General features: G+C 67.6%; 3 protein-coding genes across 4 annotated transcripts in view; 1 reads left to right on the top strand and 2 right to left on the bottom strand.

The window, feature by feature from the left end:
* Positions 1 to 831: 831 nt before the first annotated feature.
* TFAP4 (transcription factor AP-4) lies at positions 832 to 7,749 on the bottom strand. Its single transcript, XM_058816237.1, has 7 exons — positions 7,520 to 7,749; positions 3,945 to 4,110; positions 3,419 to 3,517; positions 2,755 to 2,925; positions 2,401 to 2,538; positions 1,259 to 1,417; positions 832 to 1,165 (listed from the first exon to the last, which is right to left on the bottom strand). The coding sequence occupies exons 1-7, from the start codon at positions 7,606 to 7,608 to the stop codon at positions 971 to 973; spliced, it is 1,017 nt and encodes a 338-aa protein (XP_058672220.1). The 5' UTR covers positions 7,609 to 7,749; the 3' UTR covers positions 832 to 970.
* Positions 7,750 to 11,323: 3,574 nt separating this feature from the next.
* On the top strand, positions 11,324 to 19,602 carry GLIS2 (GLIS family zinc finger 2). The gene is made up of 6 exons (XM_058815845.1): positions 11,324 to 11,525; positions 15,199 to 15,571; positions 15,978 to 16,154; positions 16,615 to 16,748; positions 17,377 to 17,495; positions 17,607 to 19,602. Exons 2-6 carry the CDS (start codon positions 15,215 to 15,217, stop codon positions 18,392 to 18,394), a joined length of 1,575 nt encoding a protein of 524 aa, XP_058671828.1. The 5' UTR covers positions 11,324 to 11,525; positions 15,199 to 15,214; the 3' UTR covers positions 18,395 to 19,602.
* A 524-nt stretch (positions 19,603 to 20,126) lies between these two features.
* LOC131565135 (mitochondrial import inner membrane translocase subunit TIM16-like) overlaps positions 20,127 to 27,729 on the bottom strand; it is a 37,215-nt gene continuing 29,612 nt past the window's right edge. Inside the window, exons 10-31 of one of the 2 annotated variants that reach the window (XM_058815841.1) lie at positions 27,022 to 27,076; positions 26,815 to 26,872; positions 26,579 to 26,724; positions 26,084 to 26,179; positions 25,877 to 26,008; positions 25,633 to 25,765; positions 25,380 to 25,555; positions 25,103 to 25,211; positions 24,926 to 25,012; positions 24,692 to 24,834; positions 24,516 to 24,620; positions 24,308 to 24,393; positions 24,093 to 24,234; positions 23,906 to 23,995; positions 23,712 to 23,828; positions 23,496 to 23,631; positions 23,310 to 23,401; positions 23,142 to 23,228; positions 21,797 to 21,881; positions 21,340 to 21,479; positions 20,901 to 20,966; positions 20,127 to 20,285 (exon numbers count right to left, since the gene is read on the bottom strand). In XM_058815841.1, coding sequence (XP_058671824.1) covers positions 20,199 to 20,285; positions 20,901 to 20,966; positions 21,340 to 21,479; positions 21,797 to 21,881; positions 23,142 to 23,228; positions 23,310 to 23,401; positions 23,496 to 23,631; positions 23,712 to 23,828; positions 23,906 to 23,995; positions 24,093 to 24,234; positions 24,308 to 24,393; positions 24,516 to 24,620; positions 24,692 to 24,834; positions 24,926 to 25,012; positions 25,103 to 25,211; positions 25,380 to 25,555; positions 25,633 to 25,765; positions 25,877 to 26,008; positions 26,084 to 26,179; positions 26,579 to 26,724; positions 26,815 to 26,872; positions 27,022 to 27,076 — 2,368 coding nt within the window. In that variant the 3' untranslated portion in view covers positions 20,127 to 20,198. Of the gene's footprint in view, positions 20,286 to 20,900; positions 20,967 to 21,339; positions 21,480 to 21,796; positions 21,882 to 22,353; positions 22,404 to 23,141; positions 23,229 to 23,309; positions 23,402 to 23,495; positions 23,632 to 23,711; positions 23,829 to 23,905; positions 23,996 to 24,092; positions 24,235 to 24,307; positions 24,394 to 24,515; positions 24,621 to 24,691; positions 24,835 to 24,925; positions 25,013 to 25,102; positions 25,212 to 25,379; positions 25,556 to 25,632; positions 25,766 to 25,876; positions 26,009 to 26,083; positions 26,180 to 26,578; positions 26,725 to 26,814; positions 26,873 to 27,021; positions 27,077 to 27,729 lie in introns of those variants that run through there. The other variant, XM_058815840.1, reaches the window with a different exon arrangement.

Raw genomic sequence — 27,729 nt, 5'->3', positions numbered from 1 at the left:
AAACAACAAAAGGGGAAAGGAACCGAGAAACAGCTGCAGCTGGGGGGAACCTACTGAATACCACCGAGGCTCTACACACAACTGGCCTAAAACCCTACAGCCGGGTGGGGGGCAGTGGAGCGAGGGGGGATGCACAAAACAGGGACCCCCCACCCGCCACGACAGACCCAAGCGACACAATCACAAAATAGAAAAGCTCTTCGGAGCTGACAGACCCCAAAACCAGGTTAAGTGCTTAAAGGAGGGATGGGAACGGGGTGGGGGGACAGGAATGGGCACAGGTGCAAAGACGGGGCGTAAAAATCAGCCCCCAACCTGCCATCCCTGTGCCAAGGAGGTGGGTGTTGGAAATGCCAGGGAGGGATGGCATATGCCAGCCCTCCCACCGTGCTCCAATGGCATCATCCCAGGATTATTTTACTCTCCAAGGGGGTTTTCCCTGCCCCATGTGGGGTGCAGGAGCCATGGTGGTACCCTGAAGTCAGGGATCCCTGTCCTGCCCTTGCTGCCATGTCACTTGGCATCTCCCCCCCTGCTTAAAAACAAACATTTAATTAAAAGAAAAAAAAAAAACACAAGAGAAGGAAAAAAGCAAATTAAGATCCCAACCAAAGGCCCTGTCCCAAAGGAACACCATCAGGAACAGTGGGGCTGCTGCCAGCTTGGCAGGATTCCCTGTGGGTTGGCAGGTGGGGGGTGACAAACCAGGGTGGGGGGCCGTGCCCCCCATCCCCAACACCCCCCACCTTGCCCCAAGCCCCCCATACCCCACTGTGGCCACCCCCAAGCCCCCACCCCCCTGGGAGCTGAAGGGTGACCTTTGCCTGCCTCTAACGCTCTGCTTTACAGTATTGGAAAAAGGTCATAAAAGAGACCCAAATCACGTTGTATTTTTTAAAAATTTCAGCATATTCTCTGACGTTTCCCCCCCCTGCCCCGGCCTCCCTCCCCAGCTGCTGGCCGGGGGGTGTCAGGGCAGCTCCCCGTCCCCCGAGGGCTCCTCTTTGCTCTGGTCCATGGAGTCACTGTCGTTGCCCTCGGTGTCAGAGGCGGTGTCGGAGGCGGAGGGCTCGGGGCAGGCGCGCGCGGGCGTTACGATGACGGCGCGTCTCTGCTCCTCTTCCTGCAGCTGCTTCTCCTGCGTGCCCTCGATGTGCTGGATGGCCTGCCCGGGGCACACAGCGACTGTCAGGGCACCTCTGACCCACCCTGGGGTTAGGGACCCCCCGAGCCCCCCGCTGCCAAACCCCCTGCTGACCTGAACGATGGTGTCCAGGTTTTGCCGGGACGTGGAGACCGTGTTGATGACCGAGGAGGGGCCCATGGTGACCACGGTGACATGATGGGAGGGAGGCGGCGCTGGAACGATCACGGTGGGGTGGTGGGTGGGCGCTGGGGGAGCGTGTGATGGCAGGAGCTGGGGACAGAAGGGAAACCCTCAGTGAGCAGGGCATGGCAGTGTGGGGAGAACATCGTGCTTCTCCACAGAGCCCAAGCTCCATAAAAGCTGAAGCAGCACTCTGCTGCTCCAGTTCTCCATCCCAGAGGATGCAGGAGGATGCCAGGCTGAAAGCTGCTGTCACCTCAGCTTTGCAGAGTGGAACATGAAGGATTCCCCATGCCCCAAAGGGCAATGATTTGGGCTTTGAAGCCAGGAGAGCCAAGAGCCAGCCCCTGCATGGCCAGGAATTCCCCACACCCCTCGGAGATCCTCGCTGGAGCAGCGGATGGGAAGATCCGCCCCAGCAGAAGGCTACGGAGAGTTCACCTAAAAATAGGCTGAACTTCCCCGGGAGGCAGCCGGCGGGGACCCTGCAGGGACACAGCTCTGCAGGAGCCCAAGGAGCAGGGAAGCTGCTGCTGTTCCTCCCTTTGAAGCTCCCAGAGTGGCATGGCCCCAGGCTGGGCTTGAGGGTGGCAGTGCGCAGGGACCAGTGCTGGCACAGTGCTTGCCTCCTCCCTGCACCAGCAGGCCCAGGGGAAAGGCTGAAGGCTCCCATCCCCTCAGCCTGCCAGCTTGACACTCCCCTTTCCCAGCCTGCTGGGTGGCAGGGAGTGGTTTGGGCATCCCTGAAATTCAGTGGGAGCCATCCAGAGAAAGGTGAAGCCCCTGAGATGAAACTCTCTCTGGCAGAGAGTGACCTTCTCTGTACAAACCCCTCTGTGCCAGGGAACAGAGCCCTGGAAGCCACCACGGGTGCTCCAACCCACAGTCCCTCCCTGAATCTCAGGGTGCCCACAAGCACAGCCCCAAGCACTGTGGGCAGCTTTGGGCCACCCCTTTCCCAAATCACTACAGGCAAGAGCTTTGCTGGGACATCAGTGCCTGCAAGAAGTGCCAAGTCCATCACTGAACCCACCCCCTGTTCCAGTACCTGGGGGTGCCTGGGCTGCACTCACCTGGGTTCGGATCTGCTGCTCGCGCTCGAGCTTCTCCTGGTGCAGCAACCTCACCTGCTCCTGCTGCTGCTGGAGCTGCACCTGCTGAGCAATCACCTTCAGCTTCTCGGGGTACATGTGGGCCTCCAGGGAGCGAACCTGCGGGTCAGGGAACCCCAACATCAGTGGGGAGTCTGGCACGGCCCCACTGAACCCCGGCTGTCCCCTCAGGACGCCCTGGACAAGCATGGAGAAGCAGTGTCCAAAGCAGGTGTTTGGTGACCCCACAGCACTGCTGGTGTCCCTAGGGATGTGGCAGAGGCTGCAAGAGGGCACCTGGCCTCACCTGCTCCTCCAGCATCAACCTGGCCTCACCTGCTCCTCCAACATCATGCGGACTGAGCGCTCCTTGTCCAGCTGCTGCCGGAGCTCGATCATCTCCCGGCGCAGATCCTCGGCCTTCTCATCCTCCCAGATGTCGGGAGAGCCGATCCCCTCGTCCTTGTCCTCTGCCCGTCGCCGTTTCGGGGAGGAGCCACTGAATTCCTGCCATGGGAATGTGGTGTCAGGGAAAGGGGGATGCTCTCTCTCTCTGCCATCCAGACTTCTGGGTGATGCCACTCCCCACCAGAGCTCCATGCTGGAAAGGGTCTCCCTGGGGCTGGGTTTGATGCTTGGGGACAGATGGGCTCCTGTGTGCCCCATCCTGGTCCTCATCCCCAAAGCCAACCTGATTCTCACACTGACACCCAGAGCAGTTCAACCAGGGCACTCCAGCATCAGAACTGCCACCAGGACCTCCCCAACCCCCCAAATGGGTGGAAATAATGGAAAATGGGATGCCAACCCTTCTCCCCCTGACAGGTAAGAGATGCTGGGTTGAATGGGGCTCTCTGTCCTGCCAGAGGAATGCAAAGACCTCCACTCTCTGGCTGAGCAGGGTAGAGGGCTCCACCCTGAGCCCAAGGAACTGCAATGACATCCCCCCTGGCCAGCCAGGACTGTCCCACCCCCTGCTGTCCCATCCCCGGGGCAGTACCTGGATGAACCGCTTGAGCTGGGTGTTCTGCTGCAGTAGCCGAGTCTTTTCCTGCTCCAGGGAGAAGATGTACTCGGCTGTCTGCTGGAGGATGGCTGCCTGTGGAGGAGGAGGAGGGGCAGGCTGAGGCAGGGGACCCTGGTGTCCCCCAGGCCTCCTCCTGATGAGCTCTGCAAGCAGCACTGCTCCTTGCCTGTCCCTGGTGCCTCCTCCTGGAGTCTGCTTCACCCCAGGTTCCCCTGGTGAAACCCTCCAATTCACCCAACAGCTGCCTCCTCACCCCAATCCCCCCTCCCCTCACTCCACGCGTCCCCTCCTCACCCAGGAATGTGTCACCCTGCTCCTGGGGCACTGGGGGCTGTCACACACTCCCAGCCCACTGCAGGACACCGGGCTGGGGATGCACACCCACTCCTGCTGGGAAACCTCCCCAGGAGAGAGCTCCATCACCGAGTTAACACCCAAACACCCCCAACTCCACTTTCAGCCCCTCCACGTGTAGGACCAACGTGTGCATGCTGCTCACCTTGCTGAGCTTCTCCCCATCCGTGTGTGGGATGAGGGTTTTCAGGGACTGGAAGCCAGCATTGATGCTCTGCATCCGCCGCCTCTCGTTGCTGTTGGCGATTTCCCTGCGTATCCGCCGCTCCTGGTCCCGCTGGGTCTCTGGAGTCAGTGGGATGTTGGCCAAGCTGTGAGAGAGACCCACGGTTAGGGAAGAGGGGCTGCACCCCTGCTGCCAGCTCACTGCATCTCCCCTTGCTTTGCAGTGATATTCCAAGCCACCAAAAGGGATGGGTGACACGGAGGGGACGATGGCTGCAGTGCTGGAATCACCAAAGCAGGTGGGTGGGTTTCTCCAGCCCTGTGTCCAAAGCTTTGGGGGATGCACTTGCCAAACAACAGCCCTGCTGCAGCCCCCCGGTTCCACTGGGCTCAGCCACACTGCCCAGTGCCCAGCCTGGGCCAGGGGACCCCCAGGTGGGCGAGGGAGGCTGCGGGCTGGCCGGCTGTGTCCCCGCGGGCCGGCCGGCGTGTGTGGCCCCGGGAAGGCGCTCCCTCCCTCCCTCCCTCCCGCCCCGCTGATGGCTTCCAGATGACAGCTCCCAGCAGAGAAGCCCCCGTCCCACCCCAAGCCGCAGCTCCTGCCTGCTTCCTGCCGCTGCCTCCTCGCCCCCCACGCCCTTGCCCTGCAGATGGGCCAGGAAATGCCAGCACAGAGGGCGAGGGCTCCGGGCAGCCAACACCCACGGGTGCAGAGCACCAGACCCGAGCAAGGCTCGCTGCCGTGGGGTCCAGCTTCACCCACACCCCACTTCTTCCCCGAGGGAAGCAGGGCAGAGGTTTTGGATCGCACCATGCCAAGTCTCCCCAGCGTGCAGGCACCCGCTGGCGCCGGGGATGCTGCGAGGCACCAAAGACTAAACACAGCAGCCGGGCTGCCGGCATGGGCGAGATAAGCCGGGCTCCAGCCGCCCGTCCAGGTGCCCGGCGGCTCCGGGATGGGGAGGTGGGAACATTCCACCCAGAGCCTTGCCAAAGCCACACTGGGAAGCAAAGCCCAGCATCCTGCCCTCACTGCCCTCCTGGTTTGGGAGCGCGGGGATCTAAGGGATATCAGCAGCACCACCGTGTGCCCAGGCAGTGACCAGAGACTCTCAGGCCACTCATCACTGCCTGCTGCAACTGGGGAATGCACCACAACTCATCCATGGTACACAGGGATGGGGAAAGAACCAGCTCATCCAGAGGGATGGCAAAGGATCCTCACTCAGCCTGAGAAGGGGATGGATTCCAGGTCTGTCCAAAGGTACAGAGAAGGATCCCAGCTGTGCCCAGCAAGACAGAGAAGAATCACAGCTCATCCCAAGCAGATAGGGAACGATCCCAGATTACTCTAGAGGGATGAAGAAGGATCCCAGATTACTCTAGAGGGATGGGGAAGGATCCCAGATTACTCTAGAGGGACGGGGAAGGATCCCAGTGCATCCAAGGGGATAAGGAAGGACCCCAGCGCAGCCCATGGGGGCCAGGAAGATATTTGTCCCCAACTTCTGGGGCAGTGTCCCAGCATAGGCTGATGCTGGGTGCCAAGCACACTGCACCGGCTCCCCCACATGGGGGTGTGGAACTGGGATGGGTGCCCAGGGGTCTGCCCCTCTCCCTGGGAGCTGCCTCTGCCACATGGACCAAGAGCTGCTTGCAGCAGAACTGTGGCACAGGGCTCCCATCTGGTGGTGGCTGTCGCCCACCTCCCTGCTCCTGCTGAAACCAGCCCCAAACTTGTCCCCAGAACACACCAGACCCTGCAGGTCCTGGAGACATTGTCCCTCTTGGGGTAAGGAGGTGGCTGGAGCACTGCTCCAGGATGTGGGACCACCAGACACTCAGGGGGAATGGGATGGAGAGGCCCAGGACTGGGCAGCACGGAAGTGCTTTCTTAAATACTGGGAAAGGAGGAAGAGCCTGCTTCCTCACCGGGAGACCTCCCGCAACCTGCCCCAGCTGCTCTTCCTGGGAAGAGACCTGAGAAGTGACAGGAAAATACAGAAAGGGCAAAAACCCATGGATTCAGACACCCAGCATGGCCAGGGATGGGGCAGCACAGAGGTAGAGGGAGCAGGTGGCATCCACTGGACCCCTGGGGTGTCTCCAGCCTGGTGCTGGTGATGTGGGGTTCATGCCAGGCAAGCAGAATCTGGTTCTTCCCACGCTGGGGAGGGCATTTCTCTGGCCTGGACCGCGAGGGAAACAAACCCATGTGGGTGCTGGAGCCAGGCACAAGGCAGATGCCCCCCTGTCCACTCATGTCCAACACTGATCACACCTTGTGCTGTGGGTTGTGCAGGAGGTCAAGGGAGGCATGGCCATGCGGGCAGGGTGTCCCCAGGCTCCTTGAGGTCACAGGTAGGGTGTTCCCCAACCTGCAGGCAGGGCATCCCCAAGTGCACAGGCAGGGTATCTCCATGCTTCCATGAAGGGCACTTCTAAGCTTACAGGGTCAGGGTACACCTGAGAGTACAAGAAGGATCCAGCCCCAGTTCACAGGCAGGCTGTCCCCCAGCACCCTGAGTTCACAGGCAGGGTGTCCCCGAGCTCCTGGAGGTCACAAGCAGGGCAGCCCCGGCACCCCGAGCTGCACGCAGGGTGTCACCGAGCGGCCTGAGCTCATGCAGGGTCTCCCGGAGCTGGGGGCAGCGGAATGGCTGCTCCCCGAGCTCTGCCCGTGCGGGGTCAGTGCGGGGCCGTGCAGCCCCCAGTGCCGAGCGGGACGGCCGCACCCCCAGCCCATGCAGCCACCCCCGGCCCGCGGGCCCGAAGCGACCACCGTGAGGGACCCCAGAGAAACCGCCCCCCAGCCCCGCGCCCTGGGTCGCGGCCCCTCCGGGGGGGCTCAGGTGCCGCCACTCCCCGGCATGGCCGGGACGAGCCCCGCAGGCCGTGGGGCAGCACCCCGAGGGCCCGGGCCCCCAGCACGTGCCCCGGGGCCCGGGCCGCCCCTCAGTCCCTCAGCCCCGGCCGTGAGTGCGGCCCCGCGGCGGCCCCGGGCGCGGGGGGCTCAGCGCGCCCGGGGGCGGGAGCTGCAGGCCCGGGGAGGCCGGGGGGGCTCGGGGCCGCCCCGCGTGGCCCCGGGGCCCGCGCCCCCGCCCGTCCGCCGCCCCCCGCGGCCGCGGCCCCGGGCCCCGGGCGCCCCCCCGCCCGCCGGGGCTCCCCGCGTGTCCGCGGGCTTTGTGCCGCCGCTCCCGCACTACATGTCCCGGCAGCCCCGGCCGCGACCCGCCTCCTCCGGGCGGCTGCAGAGTCACGGCCAGGCCCGGCGGTAAACACACACCCCCGCGCCCCCCGGACCCCCGCGCCCCGCGCCCCCCGCCCCGAGCGCGCCCCGCCGCACCCGCGGGGCCCGGCCGGGACCGGGGGCGCGGCGCTCCCCGCCCGGGCCACGCGCGGCCGCCGGTCCCATGTGCGCGGCCGGGACCACGTGCGGGCGGTGGGGCCGCGGCCGCCGCGCCGCTCCCCCCGTTCTCCGCTCCCCCCTTCCCCGCCATCCCCCCCCGGTGCTCCCGAGACCCCCGAGCCCGGGATCTGCCGGCGCTCCCCCACCTGCAGAGCCCACCGATGACCTCCTTCTCGGATTTCCTGAAGTGCTGCAGGGCCGGCACCTTGGGGGCCGGCACCATGAAGTACTCCATAACGGGGGCGGGGGGCCCGGTTCAGCCCAGCCCGGCTCGTCCCGGCCCGGTTCAGCCCCTCCCGGCCCGGCTCCGGCCTCTGCCCGCGGCCCAAGGCGGGAAACAGCTGGAGCGAGCGCGGCTCCCGCCCGCCGCCGCCGCCGCTCCCCCGCCCGCCCCCGCCCGCCCGGCGCCGCCCCCGCCCCGCACCGGCCCCGCGTAAACAAAGGCGGCGGGAGGGGCCGCGGCGCGGCCGGAGCGGCACCGGGACGCGGCGGCGGAACGCGGCGGGACACGGCGGGGCGGGGGGCGACTGGAGCGGCCGGGACGGTACCGAGCCGTGCTGGCACCGGCCCGTCACAGCGCCTCGCGTCCTGACCTGGCTCCATCCTATTCTGCTCTATCCTGTGCTACTCTATCCTGTCCCGCTCTGTCCCATCCTACCCTCATGCTGCCCTGTCCCCAACGCATCCCACCTCATACCATCCTGAGCTGTCCCCATGCCACTCCATACCCCTCCTATCATACCATACCAAACCCTACCCTATCCCACCCTGACCTGTCCCCCTCCCATGCCGCCTCATTCTATCCTGCCCTAGCTCCATCCCATCCTACCCTACCTTATCCTGCCTTATCCTACCCCATCTTTACCTGTGTCCATTCCACCCCACATCATTCCATCCTGCCCTAGCTCCATCCCATCCTACCCTATCCTGTGGATCCCATCCCACCCTGGCCTGTTGTGTCCCTATCTCATCCTATCTCAATGTGACCTGTCCCCATTCCCTCTTGCCATAGTTCTGTCCCATCCTGCTCTATCCTATCCCATCTTGACCTGTCTCCATCCCATCCAGCCTTGTCCTTATCCTATCCTATCCTATCCTACCCTACCCTATCCCATCCTTTCCCATCCCATCCCATCCTGCCCTAGTCCTATGCCATCCTACCCTGACCTGACATGTCCCCATCCCATCCCCATCACACCCTGTCCTCACTCCATCCTAACTCATCCCATCCAATCCCATCCTAACCTATCCCATCCAATTCTATCTCAGCCCATTCTGACCTGCCTCATTTCCATCCCATCCCATCCCATCCCATCCCATCCCATCCCATCCCATCCCATCCCATCCCATCCCATCCCATCCCATCCCATGGTATCCTGACCTGTTTTGTTCCAGTCCCATCTAATCCTATTCCATCCTGTCCTGTTCCCATTCTATCCTGCCTTATCTCCATCCCACCTCATCTGCCCTATCCCATCCTACCCTATCCTACCTTATCCTGACTTGTCTTGTCCCTATTCCATTTTATCCTGTCCCCATCCAATCCTCTCCTACATCCAGCTTGTCCCACCCCATTCTACCCCATCCCCATCCCAATCCCACCTAATCCCCTCCCCATCCTATCCTACCCAACCTGGCCTATCCTAGTCCTGTCCCATCCTCTTTTATTCAATCTGATCCCATTCCTATCCCACCACATCCCATCCCATTCCTGTTTCCAGCAGGGTCTGCCTTTTGGGGGGCTCAGGGGGCTGCCAGTGGCTGGGGAGAGGGAAGGGGTCACAGCAGCCCTGGGGAGCTGGGGGTGACAGGGATCCCATGGCTGGCAAAGGGCTTTGGGGAGGAGGCTCTGGGGGCTGCCAGAGGCATCCTGAGAGCTCATGGGGGTTTCTGGGGGCCAGTGATGAGATTGGGGAATTGATTGGGGGGCTCTGGGAGCTGGCAGGGGGCTGAGGGGCCTAGCAGGGGCGTTGGGGGCTGGCAGGGGCATGGAGCTCACAGGAGGCATGGAGAGCTCCAGATGGGGTTCGGGGTTTGGGGGTGATGGGTTCATGTGGGCAGGGGGCTTTTAGGGGGGCTGGCAGGGGGATGGGGAGACTTTGGGGGATGATAGAGGCTTTGGGGGGCTGTGGAGGTGGCAGGAAGGTGTAGAGGGTGGCAGGGGTCACAGGGCTGGCAGGAGCCATGGGGGGGCTGGCAGGGGCTGTGGGGGGGGTCACAGGGGGACACAGAGCTGGGAGGGGAGTCTGGGGGACTGGTAGGGGAGCACAGGGCTGGCAGGGGCCACAGGGGGCTGGCAGGAGCCGTGTGGTACCTGAGGGACCTACCTGTGGCAGGTGACCTCCCCCCACAGCCCCCCCAGCAGTGCCTGCGTGCGTCCAGGGCCCCCGGAGCGGGAACGCTGGGGGTGCAGGGGGTGGCTGTCACCCCGGAGGGGCAGGAGCCGCTCGGCAGAGCAGGGTGGGCTCAGCCCTCCCCCAGCACGGCCCGGCCCCGCCGGGAGCTGCAGGACAGGTTCTGCCGGTGTCCCCTGGGCCCCCTGCCCGGTCCCCGCGGGGCCCCGCGGCTCGGGGAGCAGCGCGGCCCCCCTGCCTGGCACAGCGAGGGGGACACACCGTGGGGACACCGCAGGAACCCCTCGGGCACCCGCGTGGGAGGGACGGTGCTGCCCTCCCGTGTCTGCCCTGCTCGTGGCGGGGATGTTGGGGACGCGGCGGCTCCCCCACAAAAACACCCAAACCGCGGCTGGGATGTGGCTCCGGCCGCCCGTGCGGGTCAGAACTGCCCCTCCCCTGTGTCCCCGCTCTGCTGCTGGGGACACAGCAGCTCTGTCCCCGCAAAAGAAAACCCCAAACCGCGGCTGGGATGTGGTTTCAGCTGCCCGCGGGAGAATTGTGCCCCTCACTCCGTCCCCACCTTGCGTGGGGCTCTTGGGGACACGGCAGCTCCCTCTCCACCCAAAAGTCCGCATGGAACAGAGCGTCCTCCCCGTGTGTCCCTCCCTTTCGCAGGGAGGACACCGCATCTCCCCCTGCAAAAAAAAAAAAAAAAAAAAAAAAAAAAGAGAGAAAAACAAAACAAAAAAAAACCCCAAATGGCAACAAAACAAGCACGGGTGTTTTGGTGGGGCGTGACTTCAGCCACCCGCCTGCGACAGTGCTGTCCCCCACGCGTGTGTCCTCCCTTTCACATGGCGCTCTTGGGGATACTGCAGCTTTTCCCGCAAAAAAAAAAAATAAAACAACCCAACCAAACAAAAACCGCGTGGGGCAGGGTCGTGTCCCCCCTCCCTGTCCCCCGTGTCGGGGGAGCGTTGGGGACACCGCAGCTGCATTCCGCCCGCAATAAAATCACGGGTGGGGTGTGCCCAGCCACCCGCGTGGGCCCCGGGGGACGGAGGGAGGGAGGGACCCCCCCGGCGAGGCGCGGCTGCAGCATCCGGGCCGGCCCCGCCACATCCTGCCGCCGGAAGGAGCCGCGGCCCCGGGACAACCCCCCCGCCGGTGACGTCATGCGGGGGCCCCCGCCAGGCGTGACGCCAGCCCCGCTCTGTGACGTCACGCGGCGGGCGGGCGGCGCCGCTCCTGCGGGGAGGGGGATCCCCCCCAACCCCCATTTCCCCGGGGTGACCCCCTCGCGCCCCCCTCGCCGCCCCGGTACGGGGTGGGGGCTCCGGTGGGCGCCGCCCCCCGCCCCGCCACGTCCCCGGGGGGGGGACAGGGACACGCGGAGGGGACACACGGACACGCGGGGGAGGGGGGGGTCGGCTCTGCCGCAGCGCCGGGGTGACCTTGTGCGGGGGGGCGGCGGGTTCCCCCCCCGGGGCGGGGCTCGGTGCCCCCCGGTGCCCCCCGCGGGGGCGGGGAGGGGCCGCCCCCGCCCCCGCCCAGCGCCGCCCGCAGCCGGGGCCGGGCCGCTCGGTGCGGGGCGGCCATAAATCACGGCGGGCAGAGCCCCCGCCCCGCCGCCGCCCCCGGGACCGGGCAGGGGGGGCCCAGCCCCGCCGCCGCCACCCCCGCCCCCAGCCCCTGCGGATGTGGCGGAGCGGCCCGGCCGCCCCGCACCGGCCCCGGCACCGGCCCCGGGGGGCCCCGCTCCGCCGAGCCTCGCACCCCGCCCCGCTTCCCGCCCGGCGCTGAGCCCCCGCCGCAGGTACGGTCGCGCTCCGGGCACCGCGGAGGGGAGGAGGACGATGAGGAGGATGCTGCCACCGCCGGGGGGAGGGGATGGGGGACCCTCCGGGCAGCCCCTTCCCCGTTACCCTCGGGGTGCGGGGGGTCCCTTGGCACCTGCGGCCCCCCCGCCCAGGGAGCGGGTCGGGGGGGGACGTGGCCCCTCCGCACCCCCGAGGGAAATGAGGAGCGGGGGCTTCCCCGCTGCCCGGTGGGTGCCGGGGGGGGGGGGGTGGCCGTCACCCGCCGTCCCCCCGCACCCCGGGCGGGTGTCCTGACCTTGGCCGTGGGGCGGGAGCTGCGGCGGGGACGCGCTGGGTGGCTCTGCCCGGTTGCGGCCACCTCCGGGGACACAGCAGTGTCCCCATGGTGCGAGAGGGGAGAAAGGGTGGCAGTGGGTGGGGGGTGCAGGGCGTCCCCATCCCGGTCTCGCTCCGGCGGTGCCACCGCCCGGCAGCCGCCCCGGTCCCCTTGGCGGGGGCCTCCCGCTCCCCATGGTGAGAGGTGACAGTCCCCACCACGGGGGTGACAATCCCACGGCCCCGTGGGGCCGAGGCGTGGGGCGGCCAAGCCCAGGCTGTGCCATTGTGGGGTGTTTTAGGGACTAGGACGGTGTGACCCCCTCCCTGAGGTGCCAGCAGCGGGGACCACAAATTGTCCCCGGTGTCCCCAGGCGCTGCTGCAGGCGCTCGCTCCCTGCCCAGCATGGAGAAACCCTGCAGCCGGTGGACACCTCCCCTTCCCCATGCCTTTGTCACCCTGCTGTCACCGCCTCCCCCAGCCCGGGTCCCCATGTGCCCCCATCCCCACGATGCTGCCGCACCCAGGGCGCTGCTCCGCTGGGTGCCGGGACCACCCCGCTGCTGTCCCCGCCTGCTCCAGCTGTGTCCCCGGGCAGGGCTGGCGGGGCCCTGGCGCTTGGGGCTGCTGTCAGCCCTCTGCCAGGATCCCCACGGCTTCCACATGCCCGGGAAGGGGCAGCCACGGCACCGGCCTCAGCTCGGGGACCACAGCCGTGTACGCTCCTGGGGACACCTCTGGCAGCTGCCGCCAGCCCGGCTGGCGCGGGGTGCCGGGTGCTGGAGGGCCACAGTGACAAGATGGAGCTGCCAGCAGGATGTGACCCCCCTCGCCTCCCCCAGACCCGTCAGGCACAGCTGGGCTCCCGTGAGGAGCGGCCGTGGCAGTGCCAGCACCATCTGCACTGGGACAAACAGCGATGGCCGGGTCCCACGGGCGCCCGCGTCCTGCCAGCAGCCGTGGGGACAATGACCCGCATCCTGCCAACCCACCCACGCCGCCCTGGCACGGGGGGCTCCGCGGAGTGCCCCCCGTGGCGGCGGTGCCAGCCTGCCGCTGCCAATTGCCACGGCGGCGGAGCCCGAGCCCTGCCTGCGGCGCTGGCACCGCTCCCGCTCCCCGAGCCCCGGGGTCACCGTCCCCCGGCCATGGCAGCGCCATCCCGCCATCCCCGCCGCCATCCCCGAGCCCACCGCGCCGCGGAGCCGCTGCCCGCGCTCCCTCCGTGCTATTCCTGGCGGGTTTGGGGCTGGAGGGGGGACACACGACACCCCGGCAATGCCGGCAGCCCGGAGAGCTGGCACCCCGCCGGCCGCTCCGGGGTCACCCCGGGTTCCCCGGACGTCCCAGGCAGTGCGGGGGGCCCAGGGGATGGGGATGGGGGCGCTGCCCCCGCGCCCGGGCTCCATCCCAGCGGCCCCCACCCGCACCGGGAAGCCCCTGGGCCCAGCCCCGCGACGGACTGGTTTGAACTGGTGTGGCGGGGGGGAAGCTGGGCTGGGGCCGGGCTGGCAGCGCCTGGCGCGGGCAGGAGAGGCCATGGGGGGAGAGCGAGCAGGGGCAGGCAGGAGCGGGCAGGGGCCTCGCGCGGGGGCCGCAGGTGCTGGGGCGTCCGGCCAAGCCACCGCAGGGCTTGTCCCCGTCCCCATCCCCGCGGGGCCCCCGCGGCGCCCCGTTTCCCGAGGCCGCGTGGTTTGGCAGCCTCCTGCTCGCCCGCCCGCGGCCGCGCTGGGAGCCCTGGCGTCAGCGGCTGGAGGCCCCTTTCCCACCCGTCCCGCCCGGGGATGGCTGCGGTCCCCACCCAGCGCCGCCCGCACCGGGACCCCCCAACCTCCCAGCCCCGAGGACGTGAGGACACGAGCGTCGTGGTGGGACCAGCAGTGACGCCTTGCCTGGCCCCGTGTGGGGGGATGCCAGCCCCTGTCCCACTCCCTGGGCTGGGGTCCGGCTGTGCCACCCCAGCTGTGGGTCCTGCCCCTGTGTCTGTCTGTCCCCGAGCTGTGCCAGCAGGCTGTGGGGCACAGGGGGGTGCTGGAGCCCGACAAGCGTGGTGGGGCTCAGGGTGGGGACAGCCCATGGGCACAGCCCGCAGTGGGGCGCAGGGTGAGCCCCCCCAGAGGGGAAGGGCCCCAGTGCGGGCAGGCCGGGAGAGCTCAGCGAGAGTCCCTGTCCCGGGAGAGGGACGCTGAGATGGGGCAGCCTCCGGAGCGGCGGGAGGAGGTGGATGCTCGGGCCAGGACCCCCCCGCTGAAGGGGAGGGCCCCGCCTATGGGGCTGACCCCCGGCCGCGGGAGGCGCAGGGGGATGCGATGCTGTGGGGCGGCTCCTCCCCCGCCGGGAGCCCGGGACAGGAGCCCCCCCTGGGGCCTCCCCTCGGCCAGCTCGGGGGTGCAGCGGGGGGTCCCCGCCCCGCCGCCCGGGCCCCATGCCCCCCGCGGCTCCTCCGCATTCCTCAGCGTCTGAGCCGGGCTGGACCCCCGCCAGCGCGGGGGCCCCTCCGGCGGGGCAGGGCGGGGGCCGGGCCCCCCGGGGCGGGGTGGGGATGATGGAGGGGCCCCCCCGCTGCCACGTGTGCTGGGTGCGCCGTGACCCCCGACACGGCCCCTCGGCCGCCCCCAGCCCGGCCCGGCCGATGCGGGTGGCCGCGGGGGCACAGCCGGGGGGCGGCACCGGGCGCTCACCGCTGCACCGAGCTGCCCGTTCTCAGCTGCCCGCCAGATGTGCGGCGGCCGAGCCGCGAGGGTGGCATTGTGCGCCGTTCCACGCCGTTCCGTGCCGCGCCGTGCGGCCGCAGCCCCTGCTCGGCCCCGGCAGCGGCGGCGTTGGCCGGCGGGGAAGAGGCCCCGGCGGGGGAGGAAGCTCCGCCGCCTCCGGGGCCGGGGCCAGCGGGCTCGGCCGCCCGGGTCATCGCCGGGCTGGTGGCCGCCACCGCCCTCCTCTGCCGCTGGGAAAGGCCTCGCTGGGGCAGGCCCGCGGGGACTGACGGACGGACGGACGGATGGATGAACGGATGGAGGGGGGGTGGAATGGGGACACCACGGCTGTAGCTCCGCGGGTGCCCAGGGGATTTGGCAATCCCCGGCAAGGTTTGGTCGCGGGCCAAGGGGCTGTGCCGGCGACACGGAGAGGACACACTGGGGACACCGCAGGGCCGGGGTGGGGGGGGGGGCGCGGTGCCATGCCCTGCCCTTTGCCCGCTGCGGGAGGGGGCCGCGGCAGGGCGGCCGGAAGGGACGGCGCGGTCTCCGTGCCAGCACCGTGTCCTGCGGCCCGGAGCAGAGCGGGCATCGCCATGGGGCCGCGCTGGGGCGATGCTCCGGGTGGCACCGGTGACCCCCGGGTGTCCCCCGCAGAGCCCACCCCGGCACCATGCATTCCCTGGAGGAGCCCCTGGACCTCAAGCTGAGCATCTCCAAGCTGCGAGCTGCCCGCGAGAAGCGGGGCCCGTCCGGCCCCCGAGCCCGCGCTGCCCAGCGCCCCGACACCCCGCCGGCCGGGGAGGGCCGAGGGGGCGCCCGGGGCGTCCGCAGGGCCGTGCCAGCCTCGCCGTCGCCCGCGCTCCTGGGACACTCCAGGCTGGCGGAGCCGCGGGACGGGCGCTTCCCGGTGCCCGTGGTGGATCTCAGCCTCTCGCCCCGCTCCGGGGGGGACTCTCCGGCGGGCAGCGCCTCGCTGTCCCCCGAGCGCCAGGGCAGCGGGGACCTGCCCGGCCCCCTCACCCCACACGTAAGTACGGCCGTGACCCCCCCCGAGGTGTCCCCAGCTGCGGGGACGGTGCCCGGACAGTGCTCCCGACCTCGGCAGCGTGCCCGGGGCTGCCGCTGTACACACAGCACGGGGGCAATGTCCTGCCTGCCCCCCCGGCCCCAGAGGTATCCCCGGGGAGGCCCCTGGGAGGTCTCTTTGGGGCGTCTCTGGGGGTCTCTGTGGGGTTTTGGGGTCCCTGGGGGGGGTGGCAGATCTAGGGGGTTTCTGGGGAGTGTGGGGGGATCTCTGTGGGGGGTCTGTGTGAGGTTTTGGGGTTGCTGAGGGGCTATAAGGAATCTCTTGAAGGGCTTGGGGGGCATCTCTGGGGGTCTCCATCCAGCTTGGCCCTGTCCCTCACTGCTCCTCCATCCGGACTCTGCTCCAGGATTTCCAGTCCCTGCGCTACATCGATGGCCTCCCCAGCTCCTTCCAGTTCTTCCTGCCGCTGGGGGCCGGGGGGGCCCTGCACCTGCCCCCTGCTGCCTTCCTGCCCCCCAGCAAGGAGAAACGGCTCCCCCCCGAGCTGCCCCTGCCCAAGCAGCTCGTCTGCCGCTGGTCCAAGGTCAGCAGGGAGGGCTGGGGCTGTGGGGGCTGTGGTGGGGGTGTGTGGGAGCTTTGAGGGGTTGCAGGTGGTGATGAGGGGCTGGGAGACCACATGGGCATTGCAAGGATGGGGGGCACGCAGGGGAATTTTGGGGCTGGGGAGATGGCATGGGGCTGGAAGGCCATGTCAGAGATCTTTGGGGCTGTGGGTGAGTTTTGGGGCTGAGAGGCCAAGCAGGGACAGTAGGGCTGGGAAGGATAAGTTTTAGGGCTGGGGAGGTGGGTGCTGTGCAGAGATGCTGGGGGGTGATGCAGGGCTGGGGGTCATGCAAAAGGCCTTTTCCATTTCCCCAAATGCTGCTGCTGCACACAGGTGGGAGCTGGGATGGGGTGGGGGCAGGTGCTGGCTGTGATGGGGGGACTGGCCCCCCTGGTGCCCACCCTGCTGGGCACCCTCACCCCCAGCCTCCTGCCCACAGTGCAACCAGTTCTTCGACCTCCTGCAAGACCTGGTGGACCACGTCAACGACTTCCACGTGAAACCCGAGAAGGACGCGGGGTACTGCTGCCACTGGGAGGGCTGTGCCCGCCATGGCAGGGGCTTCAACGCCAGGTGGGCGTGGGGGGCTCTGGGGGGGCTCTGGGGGGCTGCTGTGGGGAGGAGGAGCCCAGCTCTGGGGATGTGCAGGGAAAGTTTCACACAGAATCACAGAATCACAGAAATTCAAGGCTGGAAGAGACCTATAAGATCATCAAGTCCAACCCATGTTCTAACAATGTTATCTGTCCCTCCCTCTCAGGCAGGGTGTGAGGTCCTGGGGGCGCTGGGTGACTGTGCTGGCCTGGATGTCCTGGTTCTCCCACCCCATAGCCAAGGCACGGGGACAGGGACTTGCCCTGGAAGGCAGGGCTGACTCCCTCCCTAGCATTCCCTCCCCAGTGCTTCCACAAGCAGATGGTGATAGGACAAGGATGAACAGTTTTAAACTAAAAGAGGAGAGACTTAGATGGAATATTGGGAGGAAATTGTTCCCTGTGAGGGAGGGCAGGTCCTGGCACAGGGTGCCCAGAGCAGCTGTGGCTGCCCCTCGATCCCTGGAAGCGTCCAAGGCCAGGCTGGACAGGGCCTGGGACAGTGGAAAGTGTCCCTGCCCATGGCGGGGGGGGTTTGAATTATACAAGATTTAAGTCTTCCCAGTCCAGCCCATTCCATGACTGTGTGATTGCCCCAACCCCGGCAGGTACAAGATGCTGATCCACATCCGGACGCACACCAACGAGAAGCCGCATCGCTGCCCCACCTGCAACAAGAGCTTCTCCCGCCTGGAGAACCTGAAAATCCACAACCGCTCGCACACAGGTCAGCAGAGCAGCCCCCTCGTTGCACTGCTGGGGCTCGGGGGGCTCGGGGGGCTTGGGAAGACACGGCAGGGCTGCTGCCCCCGGCAGACCCGGTGCTGCTGTCCCACAGGTGAGAAGCCCTACATCTGCCCCTACGAAGGCTGCAACAAGCGTTACTCCAACTCCAGCGACCGCTTCAAGCACACCCGCACGCACTACGTGGAGAAGCCCTACTCGTGCAAGATGCCGGGCTGCCACAAGCGCTACACCGACCCCAGCTCCCTCCGCAAGCACATCAAAGCCCACGGGCATTTTGTGTCCCCCGAGCACCCGGAGATGCTCAAGGTCCACCCGCCTCCCAAAACGCCCCTGGGCTCGGCGGAGGTGCCCTACGTTAACGGGGCGCAGCTCGTCATCCCCAACCCCGCCGCCCTGTTCGCCCCGCCGGGGCTGCCGGCGCTGCCCATCCCGCTGGCACCGGCGCCGCTCGATCTCAGCGCCCTGGGCTGCGGGGCTGCGGCCGCGCTGCCCGCCCTGCCCGGCCCCGTCCTGCCCCTCAACGGCGGCCCCCTGAACTTGGCCAAGAGCCCGCTGCTGCCCTCGCCCTTCGCGGCGGGGCTGGGGCTGCCCGTCATGTCGCTGCTGGCCGGCGGGGCCAAGGCCGAGGGGGAGAAGGGCGGCGGGGCTGAGGGGCGGCCGCCCAAGGCGGGCAAGGGGCTGGAGAGCCGCAAGGAGAGGGGCGAAAGGACGGAGCCGGGGCGGCCGCGGGTGCCCCCCGAGAGCCTGGCGCTGCTGCCGGGGGCCGTGCTCGACCTCTCGGCCGGTGTCAGCTCGGGGGGCAGCCCCGAGGCGCTGCCCCCGGGCTGGGTGCTCATCCCCCCCGGCTCCCTGCTGCTCAAACCCGCCGCCGTCAACTGAGGGGCCCGACGATGCCCGGGGTCAGCCGCCGGCCCCGTGGGCAGATCCCGCTCCCGTCTGGGGACGGGGGGCACGGCCCCCTCCTCCCCCTGCAGCCCCGGCGGGGCCTCGCTCGTGCTTTTACCCGTCACGAAAGAAGAACGGACTCTTCTGAGAAAAGCAATAATCCCTCGGCGGCCGGAGCCGGCTGCGACCCCGCGCTGGGGGCAGGTGGGGCACAGGGGGGTCCCCCTGCCCCTCTCCCCTTCCCCGGCCCTGGGCAGCCGGACACGCCGCTATTTATTTCTCGACCAGCCCCCCTGCTCCGACAGGGTCCCGCTTGGGCTCTCCTGCTTCCGCTGACTCGGCGTCTCCCTGCCCGAGCCCTCGGTGCTGCTGTGGGGGGCCGCAGCCCCCGGGCTCTGCCGCACGGACAGCGGGGTGACAGCTCCGCAGCCCCAGGAGCGGTGCCCGGCAGTGCCATCCCAGCCCCGGCAGCCCGTGCCGGGCCCAGCTGGCTGGGCACCCGCCGGCCCGGCGCCCGCCCGCCCCCTCCCCGCTCCGTCCCCGCCGCCTCCCCGGCCCTCCCGTGACAAGGCACACGGCCGGTGTGCCGCTCGTCGGGCACTGCCCCCTCTAGCTACGTTCATACCTAACCACGCACCGCGAGCGCATGCGGGCAGCGCGGGCACGGCCGGCAGCGGCTGCCGGGCACCGCTCCTGGGGCTGCGGCGGGCATGGATGGATGCACGGATGGATGGATGGATGGATGCTCCCCGGCCGTGGGGCAGCGTGCCCAGCTCAGCGCGGGCGCAGCTCGGAGCCCCCCCGGGGTCACACACACCCGTCCCGCTCGCTCGGGAGCCATGGGGGCTCCGCAGTCCCGCCCCGGGCCGGGGTGCCCCGCAGGGAGCCGGTCTCCCTGCCCTCACCGCCCGGCGCTGCCCCAGCCCAGCATGGCTGCGGGCCCTCGACCAGGCCGCCCCGGCCGGTGAAACGTCTCCTCGCTCCTCATCGGTTTGTTGTTGCACATTCCAGGACATCAGTATTTTAACGGTCTCGAAGTGCCTTTCTATCGTAGTTTCTGGGTTGTTTTTATTTTCCTCCTGTTGGGCTCCATCGCTGTTAGCGTAGCGTGTAAGGACTGCACAAGTACGAGATAAGCTAACGACTGTAACACTATATTCGTCCAGGGGAGAGGAAGTTTATTAAGAAAACAATAAAGTGAAGTTGAAGTAAGTTCCTGTTTCAGTCTGTGGTGCCAACGGCAAGGACAGGGGGCTGCAGGGGGGGACGGGTGTGACCTTGGGGGCACGGCTGGCCCTGCCTGACCCCAGCCGTGTCCCCACGCTCCTGCTCAGGCAGCCTTGGCACCAGTGACACCCTGCCAGCACCTGCGGGGTGAGCTGCAGGTGGGGACAGCCACAGGTGTCCCCTCACAGTCCCTCACCCCGAGCCAGCAGCCATCCATCCACGCTGGGAGGAGGTAACGGCACAGCACTCCAGGGTATGGAGCCAGAGGTGCGCTCCATCCAAGAGCATCCAACCTCCCCACCAAAAATAGCTCCTGCAGCCTCCCCCAGTGCCATTTGAGCCCTGGCAGCCTCAATGCCCTGGGGACACCCCTTCTTCCCCAGCTGCCTCCTCCTCCTCCCCCGGGCAAGCACAGCCCCTACAGGGGCCAATCCCTGCAGGGCAGCGCTGGGCAGGCAGGGCCCGTCCCTCCCCGGGTGTGCAGCAGCCAGGCCAGGTGCTGGAGGACACGGTGTTTATTGGCTAGCTATAAGTTAAGGGTGAGGGGCATGGGGGGCAGGGGTGGCAGCAGTCACGTCTCGGCTTTCCGCCCCTTCTCCGTGTCACCCTTGGCCTGGATGCGCAGCTCCTCGTCCAGCCGCTCCTTGGCTCGCACCACCTGTGGGACAGGGACACCCGGGGTGGGGGACACCAGGGATGGGGGGGACAGCCAGGGACATGGGGACAGCCAGGGATGGGGGGGACAGCCAGGGATAGGGGACATACCCAGGGATGGGGGGGACACTCAGGGATGAGGACACACCCAGGGACAGGGGACACCCAGGGGTGGGGGCACACCAGGGATGGGGAACACTCAGGGATGGGGGGGACACCCAGGGACAGGGGGACACCCAGGGACACGGGATACCCAGAGGTAGGGGACAGCCAGGGATGGGGGACAGCCAGGGATGGGGGGGGGACACTCAGGGATTGGGGGATACCCAGGGATAGGGGACATACCCAGGGATGAGGACACACCCAGGGATGGGGGGACAGCCAGGGATGAGGGACACCAGGGATGGAGGGACACCCAGGGATGGGGGACACCCAGGAATGGGGGGGACAGCCAGGGATGGGGGACACCAGGGATGGAGGGACACCCAGGAATGGGGGGGACAGCCAGGGATGGGGTGCCCCCTGCCCTCTCTGCCTCATCCATGGGTATACCCAGGATGTCCCAAGCCCAGGCAGGGTTAGGAAGGTCCGGCCCTGCCCTGCTCCTCCCAGCACTCACCTTGGACTGCAGGTAGAAGGAGCCTCCCACTGATTTGTCGTTCACCTTGAACAGGTGGTCGTAGTTCTGCCGAGAGAAGCTCTGGGTCAGAGGCACCTCCAGCCTTGCCATTCCCACTCCCAAACCCTGGCACCTCCCACTCTCCAGAGCATTGAAGAGTGATCCTGGGCACATGGGTGGCTCTGCCTGACACCCCTTGGGAGCCCCCATGTTCCCAGCAAGGCACCTCCAGAGCTCCCACATCCCTTCCCTGAGCAGCCCTTCTGGGCAGATGCAGAGGCCAAGCCTGGAGGGCTGCTCCAGCTGGGGCAGGGAACCCTCAAAGTCCTCAAGCTGTGATTAACTGAGCCCGAGGCAGCACAGGGGAGCAGCTGCCACCCCCATGCACAGCAGCACCCCTGGAGAGGCCAGGCCCTGCCAGCACCAAGGAAGCCTCTACCTTCTGGATCTCCTCAGGGTTCAGGCTGGAGACGTTGAGGATCTGCTGGGCTTCCTGGAGGCTGATGCCGATGATCCTGGAGGCAGCAGCAGACTGGGGCCTCTCGGCACGGCCCCGCGCATCGGCCGCGGCCTGGCTCGCTGGGGACACCGGCCTCAGTCCCCTGCCACCCCCCTGCCACCCCCCGGCCCTCAGGCAGCACCGCCTGGGCACTTCCAGGTGCCCAGAGCCCCCTCTGTCCCCACCCAGCCACCCCAGGGCCAGCTGGATGCTGTCCCAGTGCCAGGGAGGTGCAGGGAGCAGGCAGGGCAGGATCACACCCCAGGGATTGTCCCACTCTGCCCTTTGGGGGGCTGGGATCTCTGTGAGCCTGGCAGCAGTGCCAGGGCCAGGATGGCCCCTGTGACAGTGGCAGCGTGGGCGCACGGAGCTCACGGGGCACCATCCCAGCTCGTACCTGCGAACTCCTGGCGCAGCGCCCGCATGAAGGCCCGTCCCACCACCTGGGCCCCCACCAGGATGATCTGTGCCAGGTACTTGGCCTGCGGGGACAGCCTGCTGTCACAGCCACCGCGGCTCCTTGGCCCTGTCACCTCTCCCCATGCCCCGGGGGTCTGCTCTGACCCCATCTGGTTTCTGACATGGCCGTACGTGGCCCTGTTCCCCCTTCTCTGTCCCTGTCCCCCACCCAGTCCCTGTGATACCTTCCCCAGGCTCCCTCTCCTCTCCCCTGTCTCTGTCCCTTGTACCCATGCCCGGTCCCCTCTCCGTTGGTCCCGTCACCCCCTCCCTGTCCCTGCTCTCCTCTCCTCTGTCCCTGTCTCCCCTCCCCATGACTTCTTCCCCCCTCCCTGCCCCTGTGACCCCTTCCCCTGTCCCTGTCCCCTCTCCACTGGCCCTGGCTCTCCCGGAACCAGCTGTTTCCCACACTCCCGGTCCCGCTGCCCCTGTCCGGCCCCAGCCCTGCCCCCCCGATCGCGCTGTGCCCCCGCCGCGTCCCCCGTCCCCTCTCACCATGTCCCCGCCGCCGCTTCCGCCCCGCCGGTCACGTGCCCGGGGCTGAGGGTAACGGCGGACACCGAGACGGCGGCGGCGCGGCCGGAGCGTCCTCTCTGCAGCCACAGCGCCCTCTGGCGGTAGCCCCGCGCCGGAGGCCCCGGGTGGGGCGCGGCTTCCCTGGCCCTCCTCCCCGTGTGCCTTCGGTCCCCGTGTGCCCCCATCCCCAGTCCCTGTGTTATCCCGGTGCCGGTCCCGGTGTCCCCCATAGTCCCCGTGTTCCCTCCCGCCGCGGTCCCTGGCTCTCCCTCAGTCCCTGTGTTATCCCCGATTTCCGTGTCCCCCGGTGACGGTCCCTGTGTCCTTGTGTACTCCCCGCCCTGGTCCTCACGTCCCGCTCGGTTACCGTGTCCCCCCGCTGTCGGTGCCTGGGTCACTCCGATGCCCGTACCCCCCCAGAGCCGGTCCCTGTGTCACCCCGATCCCCCCGGAGCCGGTCCCTGTGTCGCCCCCGCTCCACATGCCCCTCGTTCCCTGTGTCTCCCCCATTCCCGGGCCCCCCCGGTCTTCCAGGATCACGGCAGGACACGGTGCTGGTGCAGCGGCTTTAATAGCGGGTCCTGCCCGCGGCGGGCCCTGCGCCTCCTCCATCTCTTCCTCCTCCTCCTCCTGGTGGTGGCCCCGCCGGGTGCGGGGTCCCGGCTGCTCTGTCCCGGATCCGGCCTAGTCCTGTGGGAGGCCGGGGGTGAGGGCGCGGCGGGGCCGGGCGGACCCAGGCGGGTTCGTGTGTCCCGTCCCGCACTCACCCACTCGTCCTCGTCCACGCCCTCGAAGGAGTCCTGCGGCAGCGGGTCGTCCCTGTTGCCCAGCCGGGCCACCATGGCGCTGAGGAGCTGTGGGGAGAGCCGGGCAGGGCGGTGGGGCGCGGGGCATCACCTCCGGGCCCGGCGCAGGGTGCTCAGCCCAGAACCCACCTCCTCCTTCTTCTGCTCATCAGTCTTCTCCTCCAGGTACACGGAGGCAGGGACGAACTTCCGAGCCGGAGCCTCTTTGGGGGCCTCACTCACTGCGAGAGCGGTGTCAGCGTGGGGCGGGAGGGCTCCACCCCATTGACCAAAGCCCCCTGAGGGCCGGGGGTCCATGCCCAGCCCCGTACCTACCTGGCACCATGTCTGCGGGGCGCAGGCTGGCACGGCGCTGCTGCCCGTCCTGCCCGTCCAGCCACGCACCCGCACCCAGCGCCGGCTCCCACCACACGCGGGTGGGCGGGTACAGATCGTCCTGGAAATACTCCTTCTGCGGGGACAAGGGGCGCTCAGGGGGTGTTATCTCTCCTTTCCCCATCCCCAAACACGGCCAGCCCCCCCGTCACCCACCTTGACGCGTGGCACATGGAAAGCCACGGGCTCCAGGCTGCTCTGCCCCAGGCGCAGCGCCCGCGCAAACTCCACGTCCCGCACCTCGCATGCCGTTTTGGGCAGGAAGACGAAGCCCTGGAGGGGCGCGGGTGTGAGTGGGGTCTGGCAGCACAGGTAGGGGGTCAGGGACAGGCAGCATATCCCCCCTTTACCTTGTGGGGTTCATTGGAGGTGAAGCTGTTGCACTCGAGGAAGTAGGGGGGCTCGGGGGTCACTTCATAGAGGAAGACTCTGGTGTCACCCTGGGGATGGAGCAAGACAGGGGCTGTCAGGGGACATGGACACTGTGGGGTGCTGTAGGCAGGGAGCCCCACAGTTTTTTAGAGGGCAAGCCCTCACCTTGCCGGTGAGGAAGACAACGCTGGTATCCTCATCATAAAAGGGCAGGAGGGTGGAAGGGGCCACGTCCAGACCAAGGACAGACAAGGGTCCTTCAGACAGGGCCTGTGCCCGGTACAGGAGGATCCTCCTCTCGCTGCGGCTGTGGGGAGGTGACAGTGAGAGCAAGCACTGTCCTCAGGGACCCCTGCCCTGCCCTGTGTCCCCCTCCTTACCTGTCAAAGCCGGACACCAGGATGTAGTCACCACCACAAACCCAAACCAGGCGCGCTCCACGTCCCCCCTCAGGACCTGGGCCCTCCTGTGTGGGATGAAGGTCACCCTGCCTGCTCTGAGAGAGCTGGGGGCACAGTCATGTGCACATGGGAGGGTTTCCTGCCCACACCCCAGCTCTCCAGCCCGTCCCCAGCGCTGGGATTGTACCTGTTGAGGCTGAGAGCTGCGCCGTGGCTCGTAGATCCGTATCCGTCCATCTTTGCTCACCGTTGCCAGCTTCTTCCCATCCGGGCTCCAAGCCATGCTGAAAATCTGGAGAGACGGATGTTGTGCAAATGTCCCAAAGCTGCCTCTCGGGTATCCCTGGATTTGTCATCACTTACCTGATCCGTGTGTCCCTGCAGGCTCAAGACTTCCTGCCCTGTGCTCAGCTCCCAGATCCGCACGGTCATGTCATAGGAGGAGGAGACCAGGAGATCGGACGCCGTGGGGTGGAAGCGGATGGAGTAAATCTTCTCCGTGTGACCTGGTGAGGTTCAGCAGTACGTGGCTGTCCCCAGCTGTGGGTGCCACTGGGCTGTTTGTCCCTAGTGTGGGGTGCTCAGTGGTCCCCTCACCTCGGAGAACAGCTTCAGGCTCCTGCAGGGTCTCCTGCAGCCCTCCCTCAGGGATGCGCCACAGCCGGATCTTGGCGTCCTCACCCGCTGTGCCAGGAGGGATGGGCAGTGTTTAATGGGGTGGGATGGCATGCCTGGAGCCCTGGGGGACTCTGGGCAGGGCTGGCATGCACGTACCCACAGCGAGGCGCCGCGGGTCGAAGGGGTCCCAGGTGAGGTCGGCCACGGCCACACCGTTCTGGATGGTGGGGACGGCCACGTCGGGGAGGCGGCCGGGCTTGGAGAGCTGCGGGCGAGAGCCGGGGTCAGTGGCATGGCACATAGGGCACACAGGGCACACAGGGCACACAGGGCACACAGGGCACACAGGGCACACGGCACACACAGCACACATGGCACACACAGCACACATGGCACACACGGCACCATGCCAGCCCCACACCTCCCTGTGTACCTCCAGCACGGTGATCTGGCCGCCGGCAGAGAGCAGGGGCAGTGCCACGCGCTGCAGGTTGGCACAGAATCCATCGCTCTCTCCCGGCGTGGTGAGGCTGAGCCCCCGCAGGTTGCTCAGGTGCAGGTCCCGGTGCAGCACCCGGCCCTGGGTGTGCCTGAAGCGGGAGCTGGGCCCTGCAGCGGGCACGGGCTGGGTGAGCGCCCCGAATCCCCCCAGAGGGGCACCCCGAGCCACCCCACTGCCCGCTCACCCAAAATGCTCTGCAGGGATTTCTGGCTGGGGCTGCTGGCAAAGCCGCTGGAGGTGCCGGTGCTGGCTGAGAGCGAGGTGGCTGCGCTGCCTGGGGAGGCCAGCGAGGATGGCGAGGAGTAGCCACTGGCTTCCTACGGGAGAGAGAGCCCAGGCAGGGAATGCTGGTTTGTTTCGTGGGATGAGGGCAGCAGGGACCCCACCCCTTCAGCACTCAGTGCACTTTTGCAGCACCCCATACTCACACTGTGGTCAGCGTCGGTGTGGCCGGTGTCGGTGTCTGTGTGGCCAGCGTTGGTGGGGACAGTGCCAGCAATGATGGGGGATGTGAAGGTCTCCGTGGGTCTCCGTGCAGGGTGCAGGCTCACTCTCCCCACCTGCACCGAGCACAATGGTGAGCATGGGGCAGTGGCAATGCTACCAGCAAGGACACCCCCCCAGATGACACTGACCTGCTGGCTGTCCCCTGCCCACCAGCCTTGGGCATCAGTGGCTGGCAGCATCCCCGTGCAGTCAGGGAACAGATCCTCATGGAACTCCTGAACAGACTGGGGGAGAGGGGATGGGGTGAGATGGATGTTCCTAAAATCCCACAGCCTCTGTCCTGCTGCAGCTGGGACACCCCTGGGCACCCCCAGACACTTCCAGCACCCAAACTTCAGCAGCTTGAAGTGCCCAGCACCCACTGCACGACAGCACCCAGCAGGTGGCACCCAGCTGTCAGCATCCACTCTCCAGCAGGCAGCACCCAGCTCCCCAAATCCAGCACCCAGACTCTGCAACCCACCACCAGCATCCAGGTTGGACCTCCTCTCCTGCTCTCCCCGGGCTGGAGACTGGGGTCTCACTGCAGCCGGGTCATTCCTGTCACCCAGTGCTGGGCAGGTGTCACCCATGAGATGACACCAGGCACCTAGGAGACAGTGCCACCCCCAGGGCCCCCTCACCTTGCGTGGCACCACGTAGCTGACGGGGACGAGGGCGGTGTCGGTGAGCTGCAGGACACGGAGCACCTCGCAGGCCATGACATCCAGGGCCAGGCGTGGCACGGCCCCCAGGCCCCTTGTGCTGCCCTCTGTCCTGCACTGGGTCACTGTGGGACAGGAGGGTGGCATGGGCTGGGTGGCCAGGCAGCAGTGAGCCCCCTTCTGGGGGAGATACGGGTGGGAGGGGACCTGCTTACCCTGGGTGAGTGCTGGCTGTGCGGGGGCCACCTCGAAGCAGTACAGGAGGTTTTCTCCCTGGAAGAGACATGGTGGGAACACGGAATGAGCAGGGCTGTAGGAAGCACCCCACTGCACCCACATGCACCAAGCTGCACCTCACTACACCCCCCCTGCATCCTCCTGTCCCCCAGTGCCTCCCTGCACCCCCAGCCATGGGAGCTCACCTTCCCTGCCAGCACCAGCAGCCCCGTGTCGGCGTCGTACAGAGGGATGGTCACCCTGCAAGGGAAGGGGGTGCTTAGCCAGGGCACCCATGGGCACTGCACCCCCGTGGGCACAGCACCCCCATGGCCACAGCATCCCCATGGCACAGCACCCCCATGGGCACAGCATCCCCATGGCACAGCACCCCCGTGGGCACAGCTTCCCCATGGGCACAGCTTCCCCATGGGCACAGCACCCCATGGATGTGGGGCTGTGTCCTGTTCCCCCACTGGTGCACACACACCCCAAACCCCATCCTGGGGAAGCATGGGGCAGAATAAGGCTGTGCTGTGATGGGAGGGCAGCGCCATGCCAGGGGGTACAACCCTCATTGCCCAGCTTGGCTGACAGCTTGGCAGCAGGATGTCACTGCCACCTGCTTCCAGCACAGCCGTGGGGCACCCTGCTCCCTGCCCTGCTCCCTGCCCTGCTCCCTGCCCTGCTCCCCGTGCCCAGCCGTGGCACCTGGGGAAGCCTCCAGTACCCGCGGGGTGGCCCCCAGGGCAGCGGGGCCGGCTGGGCCAGTTCGGGGCGAGCATGTGGCACTCCCGGCTCACCCGTGGAGCCAGCCAGCCCCGGGAGTGCCCTGCGGGCCGGCTGTGCCAGCTGGAGCGTGTCCCTGCTCCCTGTCCTGCCCCCTGTCCCACACTGCAGCCGGGGGAATGCTC

This window comes from Ammospiza caudacuta, chromosome 17, assembly GCF_027887145.1.
Source record: "Ammospiza caudacuta isolate bAmmCau1 chromosome 17, bAmmCau1.pri, whole genome shotgun sequence".
In the NCBI taxonomy this organism is placed as follows: Eukaryota; Metazoa; Chordata; class Aves; order Passeriformes; family Passerellidae; genus Ammospiza; species Ammospiza caudacuta.
The sequence above is the reverse complement of the archived record's forward strand: the minus strand, read 5'-3'. Positions and strand labels throughout refer to the sequence as shown.

What these genes read in the sequence shown, in the direction of transcription:
- TFAP4 (XM_058816237.1), bottom strand. Translation starts at nt 7,608, where the DNA reads ATGGAGTACTTCATGGTGCCGGCCCCCAAGGTGCCGGCCCTGCAGCAC. An exon ending in GTCATCGGTGGGCTCTGCAG is followed by an intron (nt 4,111 to 7,519) that starts GTGGGGGAGCGC and finishes TCTCTCTCACAG; the next exon opens with CTTGGCCAACATCCCACTGA. An exon ending in AGCAGCAGATCCGAACCCAG is followed by an intron (nt 1,418 to 2,400) that starts GTGAGTGCAGCC and finishes TTCTGTCCCCAG; the next exon opens with CTCCTGCCATCACACGCTCC.
- GLIS2 (XM_058815845.1), top strand. Translation starts at nt 15,215, where the DNA reads ATGCATTCCCTGGAGGAGCCCCTGGACCTCAAGCTGAGCATCTCCAAG. An exon ending in TCGTCTGCCGCTGGTCCAAG is followed by an intron (nt 16,155 to 16,614) that starts GTCAGCAGGGAG and finishes TCCTGCCCACAG; the next exon opens with TGCAACCAGTTCTTCGACCT. An exon ending in CCACAACCGCTCGCACACAG is followed by an intron (nt 17,496 to 17,606) that starts GTCAGCAGAGCA and finishes GCTGTCCCACAG; the next exon opens with GTGAGAAGCCCTACATCTGC.